At 39.9% G+C, this 20,098-nt stretch overlaps 1 protein-coding gene across 1 annotated transcript in view; it reads left to right on the top strand.

Moving 5' to 3' along the window:
* The first annotated feature begins 3,091 nt into the window (after window positions 1-3,091).
* LOC115137758 (sacsin-like) overlaps window positions 3,092-20,098 on the top strand; it is a 31,913-nt gene continuing 14,906 nt past the window's right edge. Inside the window, exons 1-9 of the mRNA XM_065024057.1 lie at window positions 3,092-3,114; window positions 4,086-4,236; window positions 8,288-8,378; window positions 8,521-8,606; window positions 14,836-14,947; window positions 15,130-15,276; window positions 15,421-16,903; window positions 17,042-17,133; window positions 18,867-18,893. Of these exons, the coding sequence (XP_064880129.1) occupies window positions 3,092-3,114; window positions 4,086-4,236; window positions 8,288-8,378; window positions 8,521-8,606; window positions 14,836-14,947; window positions 15,130-15,276; window positions 15,421-16,903; window positions 17,042-17,133; window positions 18,867-18,893 (2,212 nt within the window). The remainder of the gene's footprint in view (window positions 3,115-4,085; window positions 4,237-8,287; window positions 8,379-8,520; window positions 8,607-14,835; window positions 14,948-15,129; window positions 15,277-15,420; window positions 16,904-17,041; window positions 17,134-18,866; window positions 18,894-20,098) is intronic.

Here is a 20,098-nt window from a genome sequence, read left to right as displayed (position 1 = left end):
AACATTTCTGCTTGCGAAGCTATTTAAATAGGAAGAACTCAAACACAGAGTGAGAGAAAAAGAGGGAGGGGAGAGAGAGAGGGGGGGAGGGGGGCAGAGTGAGTGGAAAGTTCAAATTTTCAGTCAGAGTTGTCAATTTGAAGACATGTCAGGGCATGTTGTATATAAATTCTAGAGATTTATGTCATGATTGTACAAACTTGAGGTAGGCTGCTGCATATTTTCATTATTGCCCCACATTTCAAATAATGGATCTACAGTATTTCTACAGTGGAATGTTGCTTCGCTTACTATTTCTCTAATAATTCACCTGGCAAATATATCTGGTTTTAATGCATTATAATAAAGTTGAATGGGGACATATTTCAGAAATGCAAAGTTATTTCTCCACATAAAAACATCCTATATGTCTGTGTTTATAGTATTTATTTTGTTGGATATATTTGTACTATATGGTTGCAGTCCTTTACTTTTTAATGAATGGCACACATCTATAAGACACACATCTATAATGGAGCCAGTCACAAATAGAAAAACAACACTCTTCTGCTCTTTGTGCATGTACATAAGACCTTCTTCCAATACACAAGTATAGCAACCAGGGAAAACTGTAGGTGCTTTCACCTCTACAAGTATGTGTTACTCTCAGCCTGGTGAGCACACTGTTATGGAGCTGTAGTTATAAAACTGTCCATCAAGTTGTTTCAATGCATCATTCAATACGTTTCCATATTATCTCTTTGTGAGACTATTGACTGGGGTTTATACATTGTCTCCATCTAGTGCATATAAAATGTCATGATCATTTCATCCATGGGGATTCCTCAACTGTAGGATAGTTTATTTTGGCACACCATTCTCTTCTTCCTGACCTAAAGAGGTTTGCAACTTAAATCATATTTTCAAAAATCTCTGCTCCCTAAAGTGAATACATGCAGGTATATGCCTGGGCCTATATTTGTCTCAGGTGTGAGGGACCACTTTGAATAAACTTATTTGTTGATGTCCATAGAAACGTGTGCTAAAATAAGCTGGATGTTTTTAACACAATGTCAAATGTTTTGATAAATCCGTTGTGGTTTGAACCACCATGGTGCAACTTGATTTGAACCACAAATTATAACCCCATGTACCTTAACTTTTGGACAATTAAGAAAAGTTTCAATTGCATCTGGTGATTAGTTAATTAAGGTGTAATGACACACAGGAAGTGTGTCTACATAGGCGTACAGAGGCCCATTATCAGCAACCATTATCAGTTGAGACTGATGGTTGCTGATAATGGGCCTCTGTATGCCTATGTAGATATTCCATAACAAATCAGCCATTTCCAGCTACAATAGTCATTTACAACATTAACAAGGTCTACACTGTATTTCTGATCAATTTGATGTTATTTTAATGGACAAAAAAATATGATTTTTCTTTCAAAAACAAGGACATTTCTAAGTGTCCCCAAACTTTTGAACGGTAGTGTATGTATTATCTTTATCTTTAACTCTGCATTGTTGGAAAAGTAGCCTAAGAATTTCACTGTTAGTCTACACCTGTTATTTACGAGACATGTGACAAATAAAATATGATTTGATTTTGATTTGGTGTACATTCGGGACACCCATTCATTACTGTAGCTTTAAGAAATGCGTGCGGGAGTGTTGCAGTATTGAACTTGTTCAGAGATGTTTGGACAAGACCATTCGATATAGGATTCTTTATCACATTGACAGTTTCTCTGAATATTTATGTTGGAAAGATACTGGATAGGCCAATGCATTCGTGTGATCACCCCAGTACAGGACTCCCTTTTTAGAGACTGTCAAGCAGCGACATGCACATGTGAGAGGGTGGAGAGGAAAGGGCAGATGCCGCACAATGCGTGAGAGTGATGCTTCTGGTGGAACCTTGCTCGGATGTAAGTATCCCTGTTGGTATAGGCTACTGCGGCATCAAACATATTCTGAAAATAGCGAACTGGGTCAAGCTGTTCTTTCCCCGCATCATGAATATGATATTGTTTATTTACGAGTAGGGTAGCCAAATAGGCCGAACAATGTGTGTCTGCCCTATGTTTGTTGCATACAACAGTGTCAGTCTTTAATAGATCATATCTTGCGAAAAGGTTTTTTTGACATGCTAAGCATAAAATATTATAACGAGTGCAGATGGATGGTTTTAAAGTGCTGAAAGTCCTTGACTAAAGGTTGGATGATGTAATTATTCTACGTTGCGTTGGATACTGGTGCCAATTGCACTGCACCAAAATCCAAAAATGTTATGAAAACATTTTCAGAGATGATTACTTTATATTGACAATTATGCAACTACTTCATTCTAAAAACAGGCCTATAAAATAGATGAGAAACTCTATGTGAAATAGATTTACTGCAGACATAGAAAGTGTAACATATAACCTAATGAATCACCTGCAAAATATTGCTATTATAACCATGGCATATTTGGACCCCATAATAATATTGGTTTCTGTGAGAAAGTAGCTAGATGGACGCAATTTGAGAGACTGCAATGTGTTTCTAATCGTGTTACTGTCGTGACTACAACTACCGGAGTTCAGTAGCTTTCCACCAGCAGTCCAGCCAACCGGCAACAGCCGCAGTTATCACGTGCGCTGATAATACATTATTAGAAACAGCTCCTTTGAAGGAATTATCATGTAAGAAGTAACAATTTTGCTAGCTCACGCCTGTTTTATCGATCATTTTCAGAAACTCAGATTACAAGATCATGAAACAAATGTCTCGGCGGGACAAAAGTGAGTAGCGGATAACTGAGCACCGCAATGATACATTGTAGCCTTAGTGGCAGACCCGTTAAGGGGGAATGGCTAAATAAAGCTACAACCGCAACATTGGCTAACTGTACTTAACTCATGGAATGTAAATTAATAGCAATAAACCTACAGTAGATATATGGATAGAGTGAAAACGGTGTGAGGTGTATTGTGAGAAAATAATGGTCCTCTTTGTTTGTGCGACAGTCTTTTCCCGGTGTAGTTTCCCAGGGCTCAGAGCATAAAATAGAAGTCCAATGAATGTGCACGCGGGGACATAGCACGAAAAACGGCTTAGAAGTGATGGCAAACTGTCGAGACCCATGGTAAGTTCTATTTTTACACATTTCAGATTGAAACATGAGGGCTGAAGTAGGTCAATTCATCAAGATCCCCATTCAAACTTGCTGTCAAACTATGTTGAGTTGTTTACTCACCATTATTCTCTCTACCTGTCTTGACACCCTGGTGTGAGATATCACATACAACTGTTAATTATAGCCCTAATGTAATTTCTGAAGCGGCTATAGAAGACACATTGCCATTATAGTGAACCTTTGTCTAGAACATGTTGTGTTCCATCCATCCCCCTGTTGAATGCCCCACCCATTTTTTTAATAGAATTGTGGACATTACAGAGATGGTAGCTTGAGTCAAGTGGTTTGCAGAATAGGCAACGCTATTAACCTCTATTGCTACCTGCACAATCAATATTTGTTGCATAAGTAAATATATGCATACAGGTCTCTGTATTTAATGACTCAGACAGAGCCTAAATAGTGTTATGACTACACTAGATGTTGAAGTCAGGATCTAGCTATTCTCTTTTGGGGAAAGTGCTGCTATTTGCACCGTCTTGAAAACCTTTTTGAGATTGGTGTTTTTTCTGACATTATTTCTCACAGGCAGAGCAGAAAACAGCTGAAACACAAGCAGTATTGAAATGTTAGATAAGGTTATACACTCAGGTTTCTCTTTAATCAATACAAACTGCAAGCAAGCCTTGCTGACCCATTGTTCCTTATGTTTAAGTGCTACCAGCATTCTGTGTCCTTTACATATCAATAGAAGAGCCATCTGATCTCATGAACTCAGGATGACCAAGTAAACATGTAGTTACAATTACATACACATTTCAATTTGTGATAAAATGAGTGCACTGCCAGAAAAATATCTTCCCTGAAAATCATAATGTTAGCTTGGTGTTCCTCTATGCTTGTGATCTACCAAATGAAGAATGCAATGCCATCTATGATTCACAGTGCGATGATTATTATTATTATTTATTTTTTTCTAGGTTGCCATGGGTGACAGTCCGTCACGAGTATATTGGCCGGAAAGCCTACCAGATCCCTCATTCTACAGCTGTCAGGGACATCAAGCAACTTATCTATGAAGAAACTGACCTGCCTGTCATTGAGCAGCAGCTGGTTCACAATGGGAAAGTGGTAGGTAAAAGGCTATTTTACAAATTGTAGCTATTTTAATTACAGAACATGTACAAATATTTTGTGGCAAGGTTTGACTATAGTAGATGGCATGCTTGGCATGAGAGCACAATGGTAAGATTAATTGATAAGAGACCATCCCTTGTCTGTGCATACAACCTGTGACCCCATTGTTTCATCTCATCTCATACTCCTCCATTGTTTATTGTTTTGTGATGTATTGAAAAGGTCTTTAATAGAGTAAGTTAAAGTGCTCCATCCTGACAGTGTCAATGTAGGCTACATCAGTGCTGGTTAGATTGTTAGAAAATATGTGTTCTACTAGGAAGCAACATTGGCCCCTTTGTTGGACTGCATAATAATAACAACAACAACATCCAGAAATGTAGTGATTTAGGGATTGTATCTCAGCCGGTGCTGCTGAGTAAATACCTATTTTGTTGCTAGGGCAGGATTAGAACTCATGACATCCACGTTTGTTTTTAGTGTCAATTTCTTTGTGCAGTCAAGCCTGTCTCTTTCCAGCACATGTCCTTCTGCATTGTCAATTCAATATTGGAACATGTTAATACCCTCTTCATTACCGCACATCCTGTGCATTGACCTGGCCAAATGTCTCCTTACTACAGTGGCTGAGGGAACAACATGATGTATTTCCTTTATTCATATTTTTCCCAACAGATAACTGTCCAAAGTATTTAATGGCTCTCCATTGCCACAACAACATTACAATGACATAATCTTCACCATTAACAATGTTATCATTGAGAGGACTGCATTTTTTTAGTGTATCACCAGTCTGACAGGACTGTGCATTGATTCAATAGTCTCAAGGCTCTTTGTTTTTCATCTTTTGATAGAATTCCAGTCATAGTGATCAAGAGCGCCTATGATTACAGACACAGTTCCTTTTCATGTCTTGCAAAAGTATGCTCTGTGATGTATTCTCTAATATGACATTTAGGATAACTCATTTATTCTGATGTGTACATTCACATACATTATCAGTGCTGCTTGCTGACATGTCTCACCTATTGCTAAACTAGGAAACTAGTTTGTTTAAAGTCCCACAGATGGTATGATAGGCCTACTGCTAGGGGCAGGTATTTACACTCCGTTAGACCACCACAACTCAGGATTAAGGTTGGGATTAGACAACTGAGTGTTTCCTGTTACAGATTGATCACCATGCTGTGTGGCTATGTGGAGTTTGGTATAGAGTTTCAGATCCCTTCTTTCATGGAAACCCCTCCTGTGGGCCTGGCTCATATTATAGGAAGAATGACTGTGCAGACAACTTGCTTTGTCACTTTGGCTCTAATCATGTTATGCATTACATTTTATAGCTATTCATATATTTTATCAATGCTTACATTATTTTTATTAGTTTCATGTATACAGCCTAGCAGCATTGTATTCTATGTTGGGTTGTAATGTGCCATAATTAACATGATATAAGGACCCACTGTTCTGCTGAGCCTTTACTGACAGAGGGAAAGGAGCAGGTGGATCCCTGCCGTCAGCCCCTCTGATGTCACCCTCAGATATTAGACACAGGCCACGCCTACAAACTATCCTATATCAGCTGCAATAGAGCCCCACAGTGGAGGTGTCATAATACTCATAAAATCTATCAGTCAAACAGGACAATGGTTCCAATCATTTTTCCACCATTCATTTTTCATATAGGGAATTTTAGAAACACTTAAAATAAGGGCTGAGTTTCATGTAGGCTCACCCTGGAGTGACGTTTTTATAACCATGTAAATCTCTCTCGGACAAGGTGACTTTTATCAATGTATTTGGCCCTATTTACTCTCAGATTTGAAAATGCTAATTAGCATCAAGGTAGACATTATGCAAATCTGCAAGCTCCTGTACATCATCTCTAGCTGACACCTTTGCTAACAGCTGTTGTGTCAATTTAAAACTTGGCCATGACAGTTCACAGAATTGTCAATTTAAATAAATGTTGCCAATTTATTCAGTACTAAGTTTAGCTAACATTACATAGTTAATACATAGATTCTACATAGCCCACCTATAATTTAGCCCAAACAACTACCTCTTTCCCTACTGTATTTATTTATTTTGCTCCTTTGCACAACATTATTTTTATTTCTACTTTGCACATTCTTCCACTGCAAATCTACCATTCCAGTGTTTTACTTGCTATATTGTATTTACTTTGCCACCATGGCCATTTTTTGGCTTTACCTCCCTTATCTCACCTCATTTGCTCACATCGTATATAGACTTGTTTATACTGTATTATTGACTGTGTTTGGCTTACTCCATGTGTAACTCTGTGTCGTTGTATGTGTCGAACTGCTTTGCTTTATCTTGGCCAGGTCGCAATTGTAAATGAGAACTTGTTCTCAACTTGCCTACCTGGTTAAATAAAGGTGAAATAAAAAAATTAAAAATCTTACCTTTACCTCAGTTCGGCAATCTCGTCCAGATTATCATGGCATTTCTACTTCTTTATGATAGCCACATTAGCAGCTAATTAGCATTTTATTTTGGGGGGCTAAATATAGGCAAATATTTTGTGATGAAAGTCACCTTGTCCTAGAAAGATTTACACGGTTATCAAAACGTCACTCCAGGGTAAGCCTACACGAAACACAGCCCTTATTTTAAGTGTTTCTAAAATCCCCTATGGGAAAAATTAATGGTGGAAAAACGATTAGAACCATTTCCTTGTTTGACCGCTAGGTTTTATGGGTATTATGACTCGTACTGTGGTACTCTATACCCACAGGGAGCCCTCCCTCTGTCCAGATCAACAGAGTTGAGAATGGTGTCTGACTGACTTTCATGCAAGTTGAGATCTAGTTTATTTGATTATGAACACAGCTATTCGTCTGAAGGGTTGGCTCTGTCCCAGCGTCCATACTTAGCTTGGGAATGTCTTGCTTTGGGGGACACTTAAAGGCAGTAACAAGTTTAGTCTTGGTCTCCATACTCCCCAAACATATTCTTCAGTGTGCCTTTGAGGGTCAGCTGATTCTCCGAAAACAAATTAACTAAGAAGGTTAGCTAACCATCTGAAGGGAAAAAAACTTTGAATGTAAACTGAAAACATCTTCATCAGGGAATGGAGTAGAGAGCCAGATTTGTTACAGCTGAAATGCTTACCTGGACAATTGGCAATGAATGATTCCAGTTATTTGGAGAATTATGGGCATTGACGCTTTCCAAGCTCAGAAGTAGGACATTGCACCACTACCAGTATTGTATTACCAGGCCTATTATGGTCAGTCAGCATATACTACAATTCATGCCTGCTTTAATCAGATTGAAAGCCCTGCCCTCTCTGTCAACCTTTTACACCTTTTATTTTGTGCTATTATTATACACATCTCATTGGTGCAACAAAAGGACATTCATTCATTCACAAAGTTCATTTCAGTCCTGGCCTAGTACCTGACCTGTGTTGAATTTAGTTGTTGATTTTTACATATCAGTAACACAATATTGTACAAACCATGGCCAGCAAGAAAAAGTGACAATCAGCATTAGTCAGTCAGTTACAGTCGTGTAGGACTGCTTGTTCGTGTGCCAGAAGTGCTGAGCGAAATGAGTGACGCTGCAGATGAGGGGTTTCACCTTGGAGATCGAGAGATAACAACATACTTCCTGTAAGCCTGCCTGCTGCTGGTGCACGTTCAGCCTGCTCTGCTCAGTATCGATCCTGTTAGATCCCAGAGTGGGATTGTGTATCACATTGACACCTATGCAATAACACCACCCCAAGATTTAGCCTGGTTGACAGTCGAATGTTCTTTATGATGCTGTGAAGGCTGTGGCTGTTCAATTTAATGGTCTTGCATTATGATCATAGGCTTCTACTATGGCAGCGAACAAATAAACAAATGCGATCTGATGTGCAATTCACAATATTTATCAGGTTGTTTCATCGTTTGAAGCATTAATATTTAGGGTTTTGTATACAAGATGTTCATTATAGTTCCAGTGCAGTTACTAAAGCTTAAGGACAAGCATATTGTATAGTACTCATGGTGTGTTCTGTCTCCCCCTACTTCAGCTGGATGACAAAGTGCAGATTGGGACCCTGGTACCCAGGGGAAGCCCTGAAGTATCCGTGACACTGGAGGGAAGGGGCCTGAAAGGGGGAGGTAAAATAATAGATAACTGGAAATAGTTCTGGGATTAATTCATTCTTACTTCTCACATAGGTGTTCATAATCCTTTAGTTTAGTTCTACATGCGTAGCATATGTTTTTTACATGCCGTTCTATTGCACTGCTATTTTTACAGGGCGGTTTGGACAGACGACACCACCATTGGTCGAGTTTTTGAAAGATATCCTAAGGAGGTATCCTGAAGGTGGACAAATTTTGAAAGTAAGTTCAATGTATTAATTAATGGTGTCTGACTTTAACATACGAGTCCTTAGTAGCCCAACACGTGGATTCATTGATGGTGATGATGAACAACCATGTCTAATAGTATTACATCCAGGTAAAGGTGATTATACTCTTGAGAGGAACACACATTGGCTGTGGGGGTCATGGCATTTTTCCCACCTGTTATTGTCATGCAAAAGGATGCTTGTCTACACGGAAATTGACTGTTAATTAACATAACCAATTTAGAATATCTATGCCTCCATTCATACAAGCCGCTTATGTGCGCCTGTGGAACATCTACGTTTAAAAAAGTCTAATAAAGCAATTGAATATACACAATCACAAAAAAATCCATTATTTATTTTAGTCAGGTCTAAATAAACATTATGATATGAAGAAAATGTATTTCAGAAGAACAGAATATGAGTTGGCCTACACTGTGGGCCTACGTTATCTGTCTATGCTCCATGGCATTGGCTGTAGGCTTGTTCATTAGCTGACAAGATATGCTTCTAAGTTCATGTGCCATTATTTTATTTTAGATTATTTTATAGTAAGAAGAATATAATTTAACTTAGCTGAAATAGAAAGGGTATTTTTCCCATTCCAGAGTGTGAATGTTGAGCGCAAAAGTGATCATTTGAAATAACAAAAAAATGTAGCATTTAGGACCTATTTGGCAACTTTATTTGTGAATTGTACAAACCTTAGAATGTCTTAGAAATCAAAACATATATGGGCTACATGGTGCTACTATTGGCTATTGATGATTTGAGAAAGTAGAAAAAAAATGCTTGCGCTCAGTTCCTTGTCTCAGGCCGCACAGCTATTCTCTCAAGTGATTATATTTTCGCATCAGACTATTCTCAATTTAATCTTGTCTTTACTAATATGTCAAATTACATTCAATTTACAATGGCCCATTGGGCAGGGGAAAAATAAATGTCATCTGTGTGCACTCGAATCGTGAATGGAGGCCAAGCGTTTTCCCCCCTGTCCGTTTTGTAGTCTACTTCGGTTTTATAGCGGTATTGTACTTAATAAGAGCAGCTCAAAAATAAATATAAGAACACTTATTTCACTCCAAGCATCAGCCACTGTTTGAGGAGCATGCTCTCTCTGCCTGAAAGGTGATATTCCGACAAAACTCTGTATAACATGGGCTCTCCAACATTGTTCCTGCAGCTACCCAGTGCTTAATTTCGGAAACAAAGTGAAATCTATTTGGGAACATCGATAGTAACATGTTTTCGCAAGGAAACATATTTCACTAAACTGTTGACAACCTGCATGCTCGAGAAATGTTTAAAAAAGAAGAGGGGGAGAAGGAAGCGCATATGATGGCGTGATATTCTGTATAGCTAAAGATAATGTGCCACCCTATTAATTATTAAAATATAAAAATTCCCTATTACTATGCTATTCAAAATTAAATACAAATGCACTAATTGTAGACTAACAGTAAGCCGCCCTGCACAATCAATGAACCAACAGCATCGCCCAGCATCGCCTATACGTTCTCTCACAGATAGAACTGTTGGAGTGTAGCATAAGGTAACCAGTCCATCCAGTGTACATAATAATACAGTCCACACTCAAAGCCAATTACTCGAATTTGTTTAACTTCGGAGTATTGGGCTAGACCAGTGACAGTGCATTCGGGAAAGTATTCAGACCCCTTCACTTTTTACACATTTTGTTATGTTATAGCCTTGTTCTAAATGTATTAAATTGTTTTCCCCCTCATCAATCTACACATAATACTGCATAATGACAAAGCAAAAACAGGTTTTTCAAAATTGTTGCAAGTTTATTAAAATAAAACAACTGAAATATCACATATGCATAGGTTTCAGACCCTTTATTCAGGACTTTGTTGAAGCACCTTTGGCAGTGATTACAGCCTGAGTGTTCTTGGGTATGACGCTACAAGCTTGGCACACCTGTATTTGGGGAGTTTCTCACATACTTCTCTACAGATCCTTTCAAGCTCTGTCAGGTTGGATGGGGAGCGTCGCTGCACAGCTAATTTCAGGTCTCCAGAGATGTTCGATTGGGTTTTCATCAAGGATCTTTCTGTACTTTGCTCCGTTCATCTGTCCCTCGATCCTGACTAGTCTCCCAGTCCCTGCCACTGCCAGTCCCTGCCACTGCCACCACCATACTTTACCGTAGCGATGGTGCCAGGTTTCCTCCAGACGTGACGCTTGGCATTCAGACCAAAGAGTTCAATCTTGGTTTCATCAGACCAGAGAATTTTGTTTCTCATGGTCGTGAGAGTCCTAAGCGGGCTGTCATGTGCCTTTTACTGAGAAATGGTTCTGTCTGGCCACTCTACCATAAAGGCCTGATTTGTAGAGTGCTGCAGAGATTGGTTGTCCTTCTGGAAGGTTCTCCCATCTCCACAGAGGAACTCTGGAGCTCTTTCAGAGTGACCATTGGGTTCTTGCTCACCTCCCTGACCAAGGCCCTTCTCCCCCGATTGCTCAGTTTGGGGGTGCGGCCAGCTCTGGGAAGAGTCTTGGTGGTCCCAAACTTCTTACAGTTAAGAATGGTGGGCAATTCCTTCGACCCCATGGCTTGGTTTTTGCCCTGACATGCAATGTGGGACCTTATATAGACAGATGTGTGCCTTTACAAATCATGTCCAATAAATTTAACTAACTTGTTGTAGAAACATCTCAAGGATGATCAAAACAGGATGCACCTAAGCTCAATTTTCTCATAGAAAAGGGTCTGAATACATATGTAAATAAGGTATTTCTGTTTTGTATTTTTAATACATTTGCTAAAATTTCTAAACTAGTTTTTATTTTGTCATTACGGGTTATTGTGTGTAGATTGATGAAAAAATACAGAATTTAAAACATTTTAGAGTAGGGCTTTAATGTAACAAAATGTGGAAAATGGGAAGGGGCCTGAATACTTTCCGAATAACCTGTACGTACCAAAGACATCTTAATCTAACTGCACTGTCCAACTTACAGTAGCTATTACAGTGAAATAATACCATGCTATTGTTTGAGGAGAATGTACAGTTTTGATCAGGAAAAGTTATTAATTAACAAATTAGGCACATTTGGGCAGTCTTGATACAACATTTTGAACAGAAATACAATTGTTCATTGGATCAGTCTAAAGCTTTGCACATACACTGCTACCATCTTGTGGTTAAAATCTAAATTGCAGCTGGGCTAGAATAATACATGATGGTCTTTCTCTTTTATTTCAAAGATGATGGTATAAAGAAAATACAAAATAACGTTTTTTTTTTTGTATTATCTTTTAACAGATCTATTGTTATATTCTCCAACATTCCTTTCACATTTCCACAAACTTCAAAGTATTTTTCTTTCAAATGGTACCAAGAATATGCATATCCTTGCTTCAGGGTCTGAGTTACAGGCAGTTAGATTTGGGTATGTCCTTTTAGGGGAAAATTGAAAAAAGGGGAGGATCCTTAAGAGGTTATTAAATCAGTTTTGTTTTAGGTTTTTCTGACATGTGTAATATGAGGTAGGCTATATATTGTACATATAAGGGCACAATCATAATTTTTATTCCGTTTTTTTGTGGGGATTCGGTTAAAAAGCCTATGCATATGCCGTAATATGCGCATGGATGTTTTTTAATTAATCATCACCTTAGAAAGGGCTGTCCATTTCATTTGTTAGGCTTTAAAACAACATCCACAACAACCATGTTTTAAACTGTTTAAACCTGCTGTTGAACTTTTTTCTTCAAATTGATCATCACAGTGAGGTGAGTTTGATAGGCCTACTGTTTTGATGATAAGTGTTTGATGTGATTTTCCATTTAATTTGCTTTGATGTCAGAGTGGTTAGAGGGACAATAGAGAACTGGGTAGCAGGCCATTAGGAGCTGATGGTAGTTAGCAAGTTGGGTACTACCAAAGCATGTCCAGGGTGCATAAAAGGAGATTACCATGACTCAATGGTCACGTGGAATTTTACTGAGGTCATGACTCATGACTGTCAGTGTGGCGTTAATATGGTCACTGCAACAGTCCTAGGTTTGGATCCGAAAATAGGCCTGACACTCTCTCTCACTGTTAGACAATTGAAGCTCATTACCTAGCAACCTTCCACTCATTTCACACTGCCATGGAAGATGCAATACCTCTGGGGGACGAAAAGGCTCCTTAAGGTTGAACCTTACCGTGAAGTTGATGTTTCAGAGGCTCTCTAACTATGCAATAGTGTGATAGAGACAAAATATCAACAACCACAATACACTGTATGCAATAACATCTTTCTGTATGCATGTTTGTGTTTACAGTATCAGTCAAACGTTTGGACACACCTAGGCATTCAAGGGTTTTTCTTTATTTTTACTATTTTCTACATTGTAGAATAATTGTTAAGACATGAAATAACACATAACACAAGACTGAAATAACACATGGAATTATATAGTAACCAAAAAAGTGTTAAACAATTTATATTTGAGGTTCTTCAAAGTAGCCACCCTTTGCGTTGATGACAGCTTTGCACCCTCTTGCCATTCTCGAACACCAGGTAGTCACCTGGAATGCATTTCAATTAACAGTTGTACTTTGTTAAAAGTTCATTTGTGGAATTTCTTTCCTTCTTAATGCGTTTGAGCCAAGGTAGGGGTGGTATGCAGAAGATTTGGTAAAAGACCAAGTCCATGTTATGGCAAGAACAGCTCAAATAAGCAAAGAGAAACAACAGTCCATCATTACTTTAAGACATGTATGTCAGTCAATCTGGAAAATTTCTAAAACTTTAAAAGTTTCTTCAAGTGCAGTCGCAAAAACTATCAAGCACTATGATGAAACTGGCTCTCATGAGGACCGCCACGGGAAAGGAAGACCCAGAGTTACCTCTGCTGCAGAGGATAAGTTACCAGCCTCAGAAATTGCAGCCAAAATAAATGCTTCAGAGTTCAAGTAACAGACTCATCTCAACATCAACTGTTCAGAGAAGACTGCGTGAATCAGGCCTTCATTTTCAAATTATTGCAAAGAAAACACTACTAAAGGACACCAATAATAAGAAGAGACTTGCTTGGGCCAAGCAAAACGAGCAAATGGCATTAGACTGGTGGAAATTTGTCATTTGGTCTCATAACGGAGGAATTGTGATGGTGTGGGGGTGCTTTGCTGGTGACACCGTCAGTGATTATTCAGAATTCTAGGCACACTTAATCAGCATAGCTACCAAAGGATTCTGCAGCAATACGCCATCGCATCTGGTTTGCGCTTAGTGGGAGTATTATTTGTTTTTCAACAGGACAATGACCCAACACACCTCCAGGCTTTTTAAGGGTTATTTGACCAAGAAGGAGAGTGATGGCGTGCTGCATCAGATGACCTGGCCCTCCACTAACTTTAAGCACCAGCTGTCAGAGCAGCTCACAGATCACTGCACCTGTACATAGCCCATCCAATTACCTCATCCCCATAGTGTTATTTATTTTATTTATTTTGCTCCTTTGCACCCCAGTATCTCTACTTGCACACTCATCTTCTGCACATCTATCACTCCAGTGTTTAATTGCTATATTGTAATTACTTCGCCACAATGGCCTATTTATTGCCTTACTTCCCTTATCCTACCTCATTTGCACACACTGTATATATACTTTTTCTATTTTATTATTGGCTGTATGTTTGTTTATTCCATGTGTAACACTGTTGTTGTTTGTGTTGCACTGCTTTGTTTTATCTTGGCCAGGTCGCAGTTGTAAATGAGAACTTGTTATCAACTAGCCTACCTGGTTAAACAAAGGTGAAAATAAATAAAATATCACTCGATCTCAACCCAGAGTGAAGGTAAAGCAGCCAACAAGTGCTCAGCATATGTGGGAACTCCTTCAAGACTGTTTGAAAATCATTCCAGGTGAAGCTGGTTGAGAGAATGCCAAGAGTGTGCAAAGCTGTCAAGGCAAAGGGTGGCTACTTTGAAGAATCCAAAATATAAAATATATTTTGCTTTGTTTAACACTTTTTGGGAGGTTACTACATTATTCCATATGTGTTATTTCATAGTTTTGATGTCTTCACTATTATTTTACAATGTAGAAAATAGTACAAATAAAGAAAAACCCTTGAATGAGTAGGTGTCCAAACATTTGACTGGTACTGTATATACAGTATTTATGTATGTATCTTAATGTTATAAAACAAGGCCCTGAACCTTTAAGTCGTTTTAAATTAGCTCACTGTTTTTCTCTGCAGGAGCTGATACAGAATGCTGAGGATGCTGGAGCCACAGAGGTTAAGTTTATGTACGATGAGAAAGAGTATGGAGTGGAGTCACTTTGGTCACATGACATGGCTCAGTATCAAGGTAGGTTTTTAGTCATTCTCACAGATTATTCAGTTTACCAGATATAGGGCCATTTTTGTTTTCAGTAATTAAAGTTTCAGTGTCGTGAGATATTGTGCTGTTTCGTTGGTTTACAAAATATCTGAAAACTGTCATCAAGATTTATCTTATTTGGATGATTTTATTTCATGTTTTTGTTGTAGGAACGGCCTTGTATGTGTATAATGATGCAGTGTTCACGGCTGAAGATTGGAATGGAATTCAGGAGATAGCAAGGAGCAGAAAGAGAGATGATCCTTTGAAAGTTGGACGATTTGGTATTGGGTTCAACTCTGTATACCACATAACAGGTGAGGCTTTTATTGAAATATTATTTTACCTGCATATGAGTAAGGTGATTAATCAGTATTATGTTTCATATATCTTTCAATCTGCACTTTTTTTAAAGTTACATTTAATCAGTAAATAAATAAAAACTTGTTTGAATGTTTCAGATGTCCCCAGTATATTCAGTGGAGAACAGATCGGCATGCTGGACCCTCACCAGACGCTGTTTGGTGCCCATGAGTCTGGGCAGTGTTGGAATCTGAAGACAGACATGAAGGAGATCACAGAGCTCACTGACCAGTTTGAACCCTATGTTGGCTTATTTGGAAACTCCGGTAAACCCATCGAGGACGGCAGCTTCTCTGGAACTCTGTTCCGCTTCCCCCTCCGCATTAAGCCCTCCCAGCTGAGCGCCAACATCTACAACAAAGAGAAGGTGCTGGAGCTCTTTGAGTCTTTCAAAGCCGACGCTGACACAGTTCTTCTCTTCCTCAAGAGTGTTCAGAAGGTCTCCCTGCATGTGCGTGAGTCAGACGGTACAGAACGCATGCTTTTCCAGGTGACCGCAGGAGAAAACCCAGAAGACAAGCTAGAGCGTCCTAACTCTCTAAAGACCCTGGGCCTGGCCACAGACAGCTACAGCAACGGAGTGCCCAACGGTTCTGTCACGTGCGCCACCTACCAGGTCAACATCGAGACCCAGGACGAGACAGCCAAGGAGACCCAGAGGACCACCTGGCTGGTGTGTAATGGAGTGGGGGGTCGGGGCTTGTGCAGTGACTTGGACTCCCTGGCAGATGACCTGAAGTTCATCCCCACCATCGGCATCGCCCTTCCTCTCACCCGCATCGATGAGGACAAGGGCGCCACGTCTGGTTTCTCAGGGCGAGCGTTCTGCTTCCTGCCTCTCCCCCCTGGAGAGGAGAGCCTGACGGGGCTGCCAGTCCACGTCAGCGGCTTCTTCGGCCTCACAGACAATCGCAGGAGCATCAAATGGCGGGAGGTGGACCAGTGGAGGGACCCTGCAGCGCTCTGGAATGAGCTACTCATCGTCACCGTCATCCCCAGGGCCTATTTCACCCTCATCATGGAGGCCATCAAGAGGATCCAGACCAAGACGGACCAAGACTTCCCCCTCTCTCCCAGAGGAGCATATGGGGCCTGGCCAGACCCCAACCAGATCAAGCCTCGCTGGAAGCCCATACTGGAGCCCCTGTTTCATGACTTGCTACAGCAGCAGGTCATCTACTCTCTCACTAACAGCTGGATCCAGGTGGACGAGGCTGTGTTTTCGGAGCTGGACACTGATGTGGACATCACAGAGATGGTTATCAGCTACCTCCAAAGCTCAGGGATGCAGGTGGCCAGGGTGCCTGCTGCTGTGGATGCGGTTGTGAACACGTACGTGACTGGTTCTGCCTCTGTGAAGAAGGTGACCCCTCCCCTGGTGCGGCAGGTGATCAGGAAGGCCAAACACAAAGGGTCCTCTCAGGAGAAGCTGCTTCTGCTGGAGTTTGTCCTCAGCGACAACAGTTACAGCGACCTAATTGGTCTAGAGCTGCTGCCTTTGCAAGATGAGACATTTGCAGCGTTCTCCTCCTCTGTCAGTGATAAGGATGCAGTTTACATTGCTTCAGAAGAATACCCCAGGTACAGAATTAAAGTTCTGAGATTTTCTCTATGCCTTTTCAAAACCACATAAAGCCTCAAATTTGAATGCAAGTATTGTTGACTGTCAGCAATATGCTAGATTGCAGCCTGAGTGTGTACTCTCTGTTTTGTGTTAAGGTCTCTTTACCCTGGACTGGAGGGACGATTCATACTGGAGGGCATTAAACCATCAGTTATGAGCAGCCTGAAGGATGCAGCCAAAAGCAGAGGTAAACCCCCACTCAGATGTTATATGAATGTCCTTTTATTTTTATATTTGGTATGTGTGTCATCGGAGGAGCCACCTTAGTCCTATTATTACATTTGGATACCAACATTATTTATAGGAAATAATATCGATGAATCTAGAAGACATGCACTCTAAACTGTAGCTCAACTTACAGTAGAAGGGTTACACGGCAGCTTCATTGACTTCACTGCCTAGTTCATAAACTCAATGGCTGTGGTCTGTGAGGGATGTGTAAGGTTTGTAGCCAGGTAGTAGTAACGCCTGGTCATCCCATTGCCCTGCTGCCCCCTGTGGGACATTAAACCTGGTGCACTGCTGATAGATCATATATAACTGCTGAGTGCGTGTGTGAGCTGGCAGATGGGTTTTGTGCCTCACATTCCACTCACTGCTATCAGATCCTGGACATGCTCGCTCCCATACCCAACCTGGAGTTTGCCAAAAGGGCCAGGAGCCAGTCGGGGAATATGCTGAATTTTTTGATTTGTCCATTAAAGCCCTATGCTGCACGGTCCAGATAAAACAATGTGTCCACATCCTGACCGCTATGTGTGAATAAAACCATTTTCACAGTGTGTATAATCTGGACATAATATGGCATTGAAGGATTCTTTGTATTGAGCTAGTTGTCTGTGAAACTGTTGAAAGGTCTAGCCTGGGCAGAGAGGTACACGCCATTCTGACTGCCAGTGGTAGATAATATGAAGGGGTAAGGCAATAATAGGCTGCTCTAACTGCCAGTGGTAGATAATATGAAGGGGTAAGGCAATAATAGGCTGCTCTAACTGCCAGTGGTAGATAATATGAAGGGGTAAGGCAATAATAGGCTGTTCTAACTGCCAGTGGTAGATGTTATGAAGGGGTAAGGCAATAATAGGCTGCTCTAACTGCCAGTGGTAGATAATATGAAGGGGTAAGGCAATAATAGGCTGCTCTAACTGCCAGTGGTAGATAATATGAAGGGGTAAGGCAATAATAGGCTGCTCTAACTGCCATTGCATTTTTGTAAATAAGCGTTGTGGATTCATTTGGAATATTGCCTTCAGAACAAGACTACAAACCTGAATAATATTGATCCATTATCAGATTTATCCTTTTAGGTTTACGAGTTGACACAGTTCTAACTTTCTACTCAGTCATTTTCCTGACGCCTCTCTGGCTGGTCTGTCAGTGCCACCTCATAGCTAGGACACCACTTTGGGAGCTACTGCATGTATCAGGGATTGTACTATCCCCATTACACTTCATTAAGTGGGTCACATAGAAGGTTGTCTCACACAATTGACCCTTCACACATAGCCATGCAGAACGGCATTTGTATGAACCTCAGCCAGAGACACTAGAATTCCCCTACCTCAGCTGTGTTGTATGATCGCTGCCCTACAATGGCTGTTACAGGAATTGACTGTCTGCTGCTGCAGCTCTGTAGCCTGCTGCTGCAGCCTGAAGGCCTACCCCACCCAATAGGACTCTATGGGCTCATCCTCAGAATTGCCACATCATCAGAGTCTCTTGGTAGATTGATTGTATCCTCTGCTATCAATGCAAACTAGTACTTCGAAGTACAATCCAGTACAGTTACATTTTAAAATAAAATGTATACAACTAAAATTACAATTTGATTTGTGGGAATCAGGGGATGTAGTTCAATTTAAATGGTTATCAACGTGATAACCTACATGTTTAAAACATGTACTTTAATTGTAATTGCAGTACAACAATTTCTTTGGGGGTGTTCAGGTAGGTACTTCGACATGTTGTGTTGTGTCCCGGAATCATTTTTGACATTAACCCAAACCAATACACTGCTTTTAATGGACACTATGCAAACTCTAATCTAATCTATATCATACATTTAATGTGGACAGTAGCTAACATTGCCTCAACATTGATAAAGACAATAGAATACCTTTGTGGAAGTGGGAGCATTTGAAAAATGATGTTCCCTTCCATCTAATTGGAAAAATGTCCCATTTCATAGTGCCCATATTGTGTTTGTATTGGTTGAGTTCCCAGAAAAGTGTCTCTGGCAGTGTGAATTCTCACTGGAACGCATTTTGTCTTTGCTCATTGCAGGAATCTTTGTGTATCAGTAATTTAATTAGAACTCATTATAGGATTGTGATGTGACATTGTGAGTCTACTAAATATTAGTTTACAATTGGCTCTTTCATCCCCCTCCGCTCCCCTATAACTATTCCCCAGGTTGTTGCTGTAAATGAGAACGTGTTCTCAGTCAACTTACCTGGTAAAATAACGCATAAATAAAAATAAAAATTAGCATATTAAGTGTGTGTTATGCTTGCCATGCTGTGCATGGTAACTTAATGTAGTTGTCATGTTTTGCTGTGCTGTGAATTTTTTGATTGTTGTAGTTAATCAAAATCTATTTACTATAAATACTTATAATGAAAGGGTTGTAGTTTGCCTAATTGAGCCCATATGGTCTTGATAGAAATTATCATATTTGATTTAACTTGATTTTCAAATTGTCCTGTCGATCCCTACTACATTGCAGAGCCAAAATGCAAATATCTCTTGTTGATACAGGTGGTGTTGATGGGAATGAACCTGAGGCTGTGCAGTAAAGCTAATAAATCACCTAGCATGCCTGCAGGACAAACATTGTTAGATTCAACTTTGGGCTTCTATATACTGTGCATTCGGAAAATTCAGACCTTTTCCACATTTTGTGTACATTACAGCCTTGTTCTAAAATTGATACAATTGTGTTGTTTCCTCATCAATCTACACACAATACAATGACAAAGCAAAAACAGGTTTTTACAAATGTTTGCAAAAAAGTGCAAATATAACATTTACATAAGTATTCAGAGCTTTTACTCAGTACTTTGTTGAAGTACCTTGAGTAAGGTAAGATTAAAGCCTTGAGTCTTATTGGGAATGACGCTACAAGCTTGGCACACCTGTATTTGGGGAGTTTA

This window comes from Oncorhynchus nerka, linkage group LG11 (assembly GCF_034236695.1).
Source record: "Oncorhynchus nerka isolate Pitt River linkage group LG11, Oner_Uvic_2.0, whole genome shotgun sequence".
Taxonomy (NCBI): domain Eukaryota; kingdom Metazoa; phylum Chordata; class Actinopteri; order Salmoniformes; family Salmonidae; genus Oncorhynchus; species Oncorhynchus nerka.
This window is presented reverse-complemented; position numbering and strand designations above follow the sequence as displayed.